This window comes from Myodes glareolus, chromosome 16 (assembly GCF_982192425.1).
Source record: "Myodes glareolus chromosome 16, mMyoGla1.1, whole genome shotgun sequence".
In the NCBI taxonomy this organism is placed as follows: domain Eukaryota; kingdom Metazoa; phylum Chordata; class Mammalia; order Rodentia; family Cricetidae; genus Myodes; species Myodes glareolus.
The window spans coordinates 32,734,564-32,745,406 of NC_142041.1; the positions used below are offsets into that span (position 1 = coordinate 32,734,564).

The 10,843-nt window shown below is 51.1% G+C and overlaps 1 protein-coding gene across 1 annotated transcript; it reads left to right on the forward strand.

Moving 5' to 3' along the window:
- The first annotated feature begins 690 nt into the window (after nt 1-690).
- On the forward strand, nt 691-2,295 carry Rpp25l (ribonuclease P/MRP subunit p25 like). The gene is made up of 2 exons (XM_048420164.3): nt 691-845; nt 1,493-2,295. The coding sequence occupies exon 2, from the start codon at nt 1,531-1,533 to the stop codon at nt 2,020-2,022; it is 492 nt and encodes a 163-aa protein (XP_048276121.1). The 5' UTR covers nt 691-845; nt 1,493-1,530; the 3' UTR covers nt 2,023-2,295.
- The last annotated feature ends 8,548 nt before the right edge of the window (nt 2,296-10,843 follow it).

The following is a 10,843-nucleotide window of genomic DNA, read 5'->3' on the forward strand; positions in this document are numbered from 1 at the left end:
AGTGTCTGCTGCCCTCTTGTGGTCTGAGGGACTGCCTCGGCTTCTTCAATCGCCTGTAGACCACGCAACCCCAGTGTTGCTGGCATGCAAAATGCGGCGTGTCCAAAATAATCGGAAACTAGCAATCATCCTCGACTATTCCAACCAAATAGTTGCCGGCTCTTCCCCAAAGCTTCCTATGAGTTTTTTACCAAATTAAAAGTTAAATTTCTTCTCAATTCTTGCCATTTCGGTGGTTAATTAGCATATCACTGGACAAATATTGGAGAGCCTATGTTACTCTAGATACTGTACTAGGCTCTGTGGGCACGCCCCCGGGGCCGAAGCGCTAAGATGGTGTGTAGGGCACAGGCCCTTCCCAGGGTCACCACTATCGGATCCTCCCAGCCTATACGCCAATCTTCTGCGGGCAATGAGTTGTGCACAAGCTAAGACTTAGTCCCTACTGAAGATCGCCTGGGTTGTCCAGTGTCCCTGGAGTTCAGAACTCCGTAACTAAGGGTCTTTCCTTAGTTTGTATCCACCTTCACTGATCTGGTGTGTCAATGGTGACGCGCGCCATCCATCATTTAAGGGCACAAATCCGCGTTCTTCAGGTGCAGGACTCCTCCGATAGGTGTTCCTCTCCCGGGCATCACCTCTACAAGCGCTGGCGTGCTCCGGCAACACCGCACGAACCGCAGAAGGCTGGCGAGGTGCGGGTACCAGGTCCGCTGAGCCGCACGGCCTCCCGGGTTCGCCTCAGGCCCCGCCCCCTGCGTGCGCGGCCCCGAGACCCCGCGCGCTCCTGGTCCGCGCGCCATCTTGTCTACGCCGGGAGGCTGGAGCGTGGACTGGCCACAGTGGTAAGAGCCCAATTCCAGGGGCTGGGACTCAGACGTGGGGAAAGGGGATATCTGCTGCCTGGGACAGCGGCCCACGACCGGGGAGCTCGCCGGACCTCCCACGATTGGTCCGAGCAGTCCTCCGTGCGAGCGCCCACTCTCGAGTTCCCGGGTGGCCTGGCTCCAGCCCTCTAACCCGGCCCGGCCGAGAGCTCGGAGGGGTCGGGTCTTTCCTTCGGGAGTACTTTGTGCGAGTTCGTGGCTGTGCCCCAGACAACCTGGGGCCAAGAGTCTTGCTCCTGTTCCCTGAAGGCAGAGTGAGGGACCCTTGTCCCAGTCCTCAGAAGCCCAGATGCTCTTGTTCTTAGCGAGTTGTGGGTGAGGGTCCGGGACTTAGCCCTGAAGAGCTTGAGATGATGAAGCATGGCCCTATCCCAGATAGCTTGGGTTAGGTGCGGGGGGAGGGGAGGGGGACTTGGTTCTGTCTGTGTCTGAGACTCGTGAAAGGACTTCGAGAAGGCACTAGGGGTAACTCTTGGCCCAGCCTTGAGAAGCTAGGATGAGGGGTGTATCCCCTTCCGTGGCAAGGAACAGGACCATGTCCCGGACGGAGTGATGGAGGACGCACCTGGTCATATTCCTATCTCTCATTTGGTCCTCTCTCCCAGTGCACAGCAAGAGAGGTTCCCGAGGCCACGGGAGCAGAATGGAACATTACCGGAGGGCCGGCTCTGTTGAGCTGCCAGCATCCTCCCCGATGCCCCAGCTACCTCCCGACACCCTGGAAATGCGAGTCCGAGATGGAAGCAAAATCCGAAATCTGCTCGGACTGGCGCTGGGTCGGCTGGAGGGGGGAAGCACAAGGCACGTGGTGTTCTCAGGCTCTGGCCGGGCTGCGGGAAAGGCCGTCAGCTGTGCGGAGATTGTTAAACGGCGAGTTCCAGGCCTGCACCAACTCACCAAGCTTCGCTTCCTGCAGACTGAGGACAGCTGGGTCCCAACCTCACCAGACACGGGCCTAGACCCGCTTACAGTTCGACGCCATGTGCCAGCAGTGTGGGTACTGCTCAGTCGGGACCCCTTGGACCCCAATGAATGTGGCTACCAACCTCCGGGAGCACCCCCCGGCCTGGGCTCCATACCTAGTTCCAGCTGTGGTCCCAGACCCCGAAGAAGGGCTCGGGACACCCGGTCCTGAAGACCGGCTGGACCTGACTGGACTCTAGACCTGAGTATCTGTGCCTTCTCTCCGAAGCACTTGTGTGACATGCCAGCAAGGCTTGCGACCACTGAAGTCCCGCCTCCCTTTCCCGGGAATGTGGGGTGGCACTGCCCTGAAGAAGGGCGGGTGGTGGGGTCAGCGCTGAGTTAAAGACTGCTTGAGGAGGGCTTCTTCTGTCTCCATCTGCAGGATGTCTGTCTTGCCGTTTGGACATCAGTCTAGGCAAGGCAAATAAAGATCGTGCCCATGTGTCTGGCCTGCTGTGTGTAAGTGGGATTGAAGGAGTGTGAGGCCCACCGTTCCCCGGAGCTCCTGGGTTGGAGACAGAAAGGCTAGATCGAGGCTGGTGCTGGGTGGATCTGGTATCAATAAATTTCAAGCAGTAACCTGGATGGCTTTTTGCCCCCTGCATTAAGCTGGTTTGGGACTCTGCTAGGTCAGGCATTTCTCCCATCTGTGACATATGCTTTAGTATAGTGGGATCGTGAGCTCAGGCTTTCCCTGTCAGGATTTTAATCCTGGCGCTCACAAGTTACTGCTTTGTGGTTTCGGATAAAGTTACTTACTGGACCTTAGTGTTCTTGTCTGCAAAATGGCGGTTTAGGGATGCTTACCTCACTAGGGTTCTTTTTTTTCTTAATAATTTGTTTAAATTGTTTAAATTTATGCTAATTTGTTTAAATTTATGTTACATATGTAATATGCACATATGTTAAAATTATGTGCATTGGTGTGGAGATGTCAGATCCCTGGAACTGGAGTTACAGAGAGTTGAGAGCTGCCATGTGGGTGCTGGGAATTGAATTTGCGTCCCCTGGAAGAACAGTCAGTGCTCTTAACTGCTGAGCCATCTCTCCGGCCTTCTCATTAGCATTCTTTTTTGTTTTTTAATAATTTATTTAATTTTATACTCATTGGTGTGACAGTGTCAGATTCCATGGAACTGAGTTACAGACAGATATGAGCTGCCATGTGGGTGCTGGGAATGTTTGAACCCAGGTCTTCTGGAAAGGCAGCCAGTGCTAACTGCTGAGCCATTTCTCCAGCCCGCTCATTAGCATTCTTATAAAGAGGCATATATATATACATATTGGACACTTAGATACCATCTGAGCACCTGGTGCTATATAAATGTCATAGTGACTTAAGTTTACAAACATGCTGTTCTCTTATCTTAAAAGTAGACCTCTAGCCGGGCAGTGGTGGTGCACTCCTCTAATCCCAGCATTCGGGAGGTAGAGGCAGGTGGATCTCTGTGAGTTCAAGGCCAGCCTGGTCTACAAGAGTGAGTTCAAAGACAGGCTCCAAAGCTACAGAGAAACCCTGTCATTCCCCCCCTACCAAAAAAAAAAAGTGGGTTGGAGAGGTGGCAGAGGACCTGAGTTCAATTCTCAGCAACCACATGGTGACTTACAACCATCCATAATGAGATCTGGCGCCCTCCTCTGGCAGAACACTATACACAATATTTTTTTTTATTTTTTTTTTTAAAGTAGGCCTCAATCCCACCTCTTTCTTTGGATAGCACCCTGGCCTTTCTTCCCATTGCTGTTTTTCTGCCTCACTTTGGCCTTAGATTCAGATTTACCGCAGGCATCTGAAGAGAGAGATTGGTTATATTGGTAGTCAGCTGACTCCAGGTCATAGAGGGATCGTAGGCAGCAGGGGTCTTGAGAACTGATCTGCTGCACTAACTGTGAGTCAAGGTTTCCTCCAGTGTGTCTAGTAACCTAGATGTCCAATTACAAACAGATAGAATCGGGGCTCCCCTGGGCTCCTGTAGCAGTCTGGGCAGGAGAGATTGGCATGATGGGGGAGTTGGGGGAATTCAGGACTTGATATGGATTTCAATAGGGATGAGTGACCATAGACGATCAGACTGTGACCTGGACTTTAAACACTCCATCCTTTGCTTTCCAAGGCAGGCTGTCCCTCGGTGAGAGGAGGGCACTAGGGAAAAGGGCAGGCGATGATATCGAGCTATTGGAGACGGAAACACCTGTGGTCAGAAGCCCCTAAGAAGACAGATGCTAGGGTGCTTCCCCTAACCTTTGACCCCTAGAGAGTCTGCCTGACTGACATCTTTAGGAGGAATGGAACCAGAGATTAGGCCTGGGGAGTGAGTTCAACCTTAGGAGAGAACCTGAGCTGAGCGTTTGTACACGGCTCTACTCCCGATTTCTCCTTAATCCGCTGTATTGTGACACTTGCTTCCATAATGCCTTACAAAAGCTTTCCCTTGGGACAGGTGGGGAGGTGTGAGGATCTCTTTCGGAGAGTGAGGCAGGCTCAGGGGGTTTGCTCTGCTCTGCCGGAGGACCCAAGTTCAATTCCCAGCGGCTCCACAGCACTTTACAACCAGCTTTAACTATAGAACCTAAAGATCCGGTGCCCTGTTCTGGTGTGCAGACGTGCAAGCAGACAAAACAGTCACATACATAAACAAGGAGAACAAAAAACCGAAAAGCACTTGTTCAATTCCTAGAATCCACATGTCAGCTCACAACTGCAAGTCCAGTCCCAGGACATCTGGTGCCCTCTCCTGATCTCAGCAGGCACCAGACACCTGTGATTCACATACAGGCCAGAGCAGGGGTCACTAAGATGGCTCAGAGGATGGACTCTCTTGTTTATCATTGATCTTAACCTGATTTCAATCCCAGAACCTGTGTGGAAAAAGAAAACTGACTCCCACAGGTTGCTTTCTAGCTCCATCCACACGCACACATGGAGGCATTTAAGCAGACAAACAAACAAAAAAAGTTCTGTAAGTAGGAACAAGAATGACTTTCTGTATCAGAAGGGAAAGAGTTGAGGGCAAGCAAGCTTGCAGATGGTGTGGAGCTGTCGGTGGGGATAGGAGCGTTCAGAAGTCCTTTCTTCGTCAGGCAGGAGGGTTTCCACGGATGGGAAGGAAGTCTGAAATAGTTGTTACAAGAGAGAGAGATGACACGGTCCTGCGAGGCTCTAAGCCCAGTGTGGGCTGATGCCTCTGAGCTTGAAGTGTCAGTGGCAGGATGTGGGCTCCGGTAGCATCCGAGAGACAGGTGAAGATGCCCCGTTTTACACAGAGAGCGACACAGGAGCCAGTGAAGGATGAATAGTAGGGCCAGGAGCCCACGCTGAGTGGGAAGGAAAGCTAAAGGGGCACAGGTTTGTGTCGCCTGGAATCCTCGAGCTGCCTGGAGTGCGCGAGGTGGACTACCACAGCCATGGGAAGCGCAGCTCTATAACAAAGGCCATCTCACAATTCAAAGGGCGCTTTCTATTTACTATCTATTTATTTATTGGGTAGGCATGTATGTGCTGTAGCTCACAGAGGTCAGAGGTCAATTTGCCAGAGTCATTTCTCTCCTCCCATCAAGTGGGGCCTGGGAATCAAACTTAGGTCTCGGGCTTAGCAGCAAGTGCTTTCCCAGGGAGCAGTCTTACCAACCCTGCCCCCTTTATGTCGTGCATTTTTTCACCTTCTAAATATAATTTTCTTCTTTAAAATAGTATTGTGGGGACCTGGCGAGGTGACTCAGTGGGTAAGAGCACTGGCTGCTCTTTCGGAGAACCCTGACTTGATTCCTAGAAACCACATGGTGGCTCAAAACCATCGGTAACTCCAGTGCTAGGGGGTCTGACGCCCTCTTCTGGCCGCCTCAAGCACCAGTCATGTATGTAGTGCCTGATATAAAGCACCAGTCATGTATGTAGTGCACTCACATAAAGCTCCAGTCATGTATGTGGTGCACTGATAGAAAGCACCAGTCACCAGCCGGAGAGACAGCTCAGGGGGTAGAGCGCCTGACCGCTCCGCCTAAGGACCTGAGTTCGATTCCCGGCCCAGCGCAAGTAGTTCCGTTACCGTCTGTCAGCGCCCCCCGCCGGCCTGCAGAACGACCCACAATCTTCCATTCTCCACCATAGATCCGTAGATCCGCATAGAGTAGTGGGAAAAAAAAAAAACTAAAAAAAGAGAAAGCACCAGTCATGTATGTAGTATGCACTGATATAAAGCACCAGTCATGTATGTAGTATGCACTGATATAAAGCACCAGTCATGTATGTGGTGCACTGATATAAAGGCAAGGAAAAAAAGGCCATACACATAAAATTCTTTAAGAAGTAAAGCATAAATGAGATAAAATAGAACTTTTATTTGTTGTCTGCTGCTTAGAGTGTGAGTCTAATGGGCAGATGTCTGCTTCATTTGCTGAGGTAACCTAGGAATCTTTTTTTTTTTTAAAAAAAAAAAAAGATTTATTCATTTATTATGTATACAGTGTTCTGTCTGTCTGTATGCTTGCTGGCCAGAAGAGGGCACCAGATCTCATTACAGATGCCTGTGAGCCACCATGTGGTTGCTGGGAATTGAACTCAGGACCTCTGGAAGAGCAGTCAGTGTTCTTAACCTCTGAGCCATCTCTCCAGCCCCCAACCTAGGAATCTTGAACGTGATTTGCACACAGTAGTTGTGCAATAATCATTCAATGAAGGGGTGGATGTTGAGACCCCCCCCCAAGTGTGAGGACACACCTAGATCTGACTCTGTCACACCCTGTTCCGTTGGCCCTCCATTCCCAGATGAGAGGACAAGATCCAGATTTATTCATGGAATACCCCCTTGCCTGCCGTCTTTGTCTTTATTTGGCTTGGTTGTTGCACTCTGGGTTGACCACACCGATGCCCCGCCTCTTCCAAGCATCATTAGATTTTTTTTTCTCTGATCTTTGTCTCAGACATCCTCCCTTACCAAATTCAAGACTGTTCAAAATCAAGACTTGGAGGTTCAAACTCTAGCACTTGGAAAGCTGAAGTAGGAGGATCGCCATCTGAGGCCATCTTGGGCAACACAGTGATTGCCAGAGACGATGTCCCAAAATACCCGGAGAACTTCCATCTATGGCCACAAGGTGGCAGCGTTCACAAAGGGATAACCCATCTAGCCTTTGTAAATCTGCTTTGCTAGAAGCCCCCAAATAGAAGCAAAACAATCTAGTCTTGAAAATCGGTCCTTAATAGATTGAGTGACATCTCAACTGTTCAAAAAGACAGTGACTGAAAATCCACAGTATGGCAAGCCTAGTCTTTGTACTCAGAACCTCCCGTCTTGTGTGAGCTGTAGACCGGTTCCATAATTTCAGCATTTCACCTTTAGCTAAAATGTGACAGCCATAAAAAGCACACCGATTCAGGAAGTTCTTCAGTGCAGAAATAAGAGACCCCTAGTCCAGCACTTAGGGACAGGAAAAATCTCGAAGGAAAAGGAAGCAATGCCTGTGGAGAAGCTTGGAGACCTTCTGAGAGAGACACGGGAAGAACCAGGATGAAGGGAAGTCGTGAGCTGAGGTACAGGAGCAGACAAGAAGAATAAGCAGAACTTGGTGAATGAAGCTCAAGGAAGGGCCTGTGAGGAGTGAGTCTCAGGGATGGCTTGGGGCCGCACTGGATACAGAACGACCTGCATGCCTGGCCAGGGAGTTTGTACTTTACCTTGAGAGTACTGAGAGGTCCCGGAAGTCTCTGAGAGGGCATGAGGTAAAATGTCAGACTGTTTTAGAATGAAAACCCTGGATGCTACAACTTGCTGCATGAAGCGAGCACAGGGCCGAAATAGCAGTGAGGAAGCCAGGAAGATAGATATTAGCAGGCCAAAATTCTGACTGGGGTAGGCCCTAGGGAGTCGTTTCCAGCCCACAGGCCTATCAATGCCTGTTCGCTCTTCTGAAAGTGCTGTTACCCTATGCTCCCTCTGCCCCAGGGTAGGAGCTACTGTACCATCTGGTCTTTTGAACTCTGGCCCTAGCTCCTCTGGCTATTTTGGCTAGAACCAGGGTCTTGGTCAGCTTCCATATTGAGAGGCCACAGCATCTACATTCCTGCCCGTTAGTAGATCTGTCAACTTTCAGCTCACCCTGCATCATAGCGTCTCTCAGTGACTCTCACAGTATCCTCAGTACGGCTAAGGGGCCTCCCCTACGAGGGAGCCAGAGTATTGGCCACGCCCTGCCACCTTCGACAACCTTCTCCCGAAATCCACTCACATGCCTGCGTGCGCGTGCGTATTGATGTCGGAGGGGCGTCCCGCCAGGAAAAGGGGCGCAAGCCTAAGAGAAATGCCCGGAAGTGGGAGAATAAAAGGCACATTTGGAGGTAGAAGTGGGAAGGAATGTCGTCTGCCAGGTCTCACAGGTTCAGGTCGGAGCCATAACCACGTACTGCCAGCAGGGAGCACCAGAGTCAGCCTTGAGTTGGAATTGAGGAGTCACCTTCATTCCGTCTTATGAATATGCACAAACCTGTTGAATTATGCAGATAGGGAGGATGTAAATGTGTATGCAAATTTGGTGCTGTCCTCGTGGTTGCTATGGAAACGAGTGAATAGCAAGGAGGGGCACACCCTGGGGAGACCTGGGCGGAGAGGAGAGACTGAGACCAGGAGACTTTGCTGGGCCCCTTTTTTCCCCACCATAGTGCTTTTGATCTATTTCTTTGCTTCCTTCTGTCTTTGTCTCTCGGCCTGACTCTCCTTCCACTTCTCTACCTCTTTTGATCTCTCTCTCTCCTCGGCTGTTTTTTTTTCCTCTTTCTGAGTTTTCCTGCCTGAGTTTCTCCATGCTGTTGTCTCTCTCTCTGTCTCTCTGTCTCTCTGTCTCTCTCTCTCTCTCTCTCTCTCTCTCTCTCTCTCTCTTCCGGTCTCTGCATCTGTGATTGCATGACTTTCCCTCCTGCGTCTCCCTGTCAGCCTGCATCTGTCTCACATCTCTGACCAAGCCTCTGGTGTTTGTGCTTGGGTCTCTGGGTTTCTTGGTCTGTCTCCTCTCAATTGCTCTTGTCTGCCTTTCTGGACCTTGTGTCCCACAGCTTGTCTCTGATGGGAAAGACAGAACGCCGCACATCTGTCCTTGCCTGATGGGATGCACCACCCCGGACCAGCTGCCCACATGTCCGAGGATTCCTAAGCACTTTCCCCACATAAAATCCTGGTTTGGATCTGGCCCCTGTCACAGCACTGACACAAGATCCCCGTGACAGGCCTTGGCTGGCTGCCAGGCTAGCGGTCTTCTGTCCCAGCCTTTGCCTGCTGTGTGACTGTACCCAGCATCCCTGCCTCTCTGGGTTGATCTTCCCACAAGCGCTCCTTGAAGCCGGTGGGCACCTTGAGGCACTGATGTACTGAGAATAGGGAAATGAGGGAAGAGGCTTAATTGCTTGCCCATCTGGCCCTCTGCCCAAAAGCTGACGTGAGGAGTCTGGCTTAGGCCCAGGTGTGGAGGTGTCTGGGGCCAGTTCAGACCTATCCTGGTCCCCGGTAAAGACTCCTTGCTGAGCCAAAAAACTGAGCGGAAGCTTCTTTCTGTGGTCTGCCCATGCTCCCTTCTGCTGTCCCTCGGTCATCCACTTCCTTATTTGGGACCCTCTAAGTGCCTCTCTCTCAGTCCCTTTACCCCATGGCCCCTGCCTGTATAGGGCCCTCAGTGACACAGAGTGATACCTGCAGATTGTGTGCCTCACTCAACACTAAGAAGGAGGTCTTTGGCCAGGTGAAGCCCCCTCACACTTTCCTTTCTCTGGCAGCCTTGGTTTGGGAATATAACAATGCAGATGCAAAAGTCAGGGGCTGGAGAGATGGCTCAGTGGTTAAGAACACTGACTGCTCTTCCAGAGGACCCGAGTTCAATTCCCAGCATCCACATGGCAGCTCACAACTGTCTGTAACTCCAGTTCACTGGGATCTGACACCTTCACACCAATGCACATATAATAAAGTGAAATAAGTTATTTCTTAAAAGTCGTGGCTCAGATTTTGAGAGACAAAAGAGGTCTAGGAAGGACACTTCCATCCAGTGTTTGGAACGGAGAGTGGGAGGTTCCAGAATGTTTTGAGAGCAGGAAACCACTCTATCTGAAGGTAGAGGGCTTCCCCCTCAGCTCTGGGCAAGTTGCCTTGCCTCCAGGAAGGCACTAGTCGTGGGGGATCTGGCCTGGACCCAGGTGTGGGGGCGGCTGAAGCAGTCAGGACAAGTCCCTCTCCTCCAAGAGGTGGTGGGGCCAAAGCCCCCATCTCTCCTACCCGTCCAGGAAGGACCATATTCTTGGGTACTCGAACCACCATGATTCACCCATGTTCAGGCCCAGGCGTGATCCTACTACCAGGAATCCTATGACTGAAATTTTAAAAGTCCCCCCCTTGCCCCAGTCCACCCGAGCTGTGCCAAGGGATACCAGAAAGTCAGACAGGGCTATGGGGTGGAGTAACAGGCCTGTAGAGCCAGACATAGAAAAAGCAAAAGATCGGGAGAGAGATGGAGAGATAGAGACAGAAACAGAGATGAGAGATAACATAGACAGCGGGAGAAGACCTGACAGAGGAGACAGGATGACGTCAACTGTGGAAGGCTTCAGTACTGGCCAAACCTAGTGCTAAGCACCCTGGTGGGCTGTCTCCTTTAACTGAATCTTTACAGCAGTCTCAGGAAAGAGGTGGTGCTGTTATGATCCCATTTTATTCCTGGGGTAATTGAGGCTCATTTTCCTCCTAAAGTAATTGAGACATTAAGTCACTTGCCTGAGGCTTCAAAGCCAGAAAGCTGTGATGCAGGTATTCGAATTTTTCAGCTTGCCTGAGAGCCAGGGAGAGAGACAGACATGGAGACAGAGGTGGGGACAGATAAACTCCCATACCAACCCTCTTGGGTAATCTGGGAATCCAGGAATCTTCAGGCAGCTGTTAGGGGAGGGCGTTCCCACCAAGCTGACAAAAGGAAAAGCAACTCTGGGTCTTCTTGTCAGTGATGGAGGAAGGGAA

What these genes read in the sequence shown, in the direction of transcription:
- Rpp25l (XM_048420164.3), top strand. Translation starts at nt 1,531, where the DNA reads ATGGAACATTACCGGAGGGCCGGCTCTGTTGAGCTGCCAGCATCCTCC.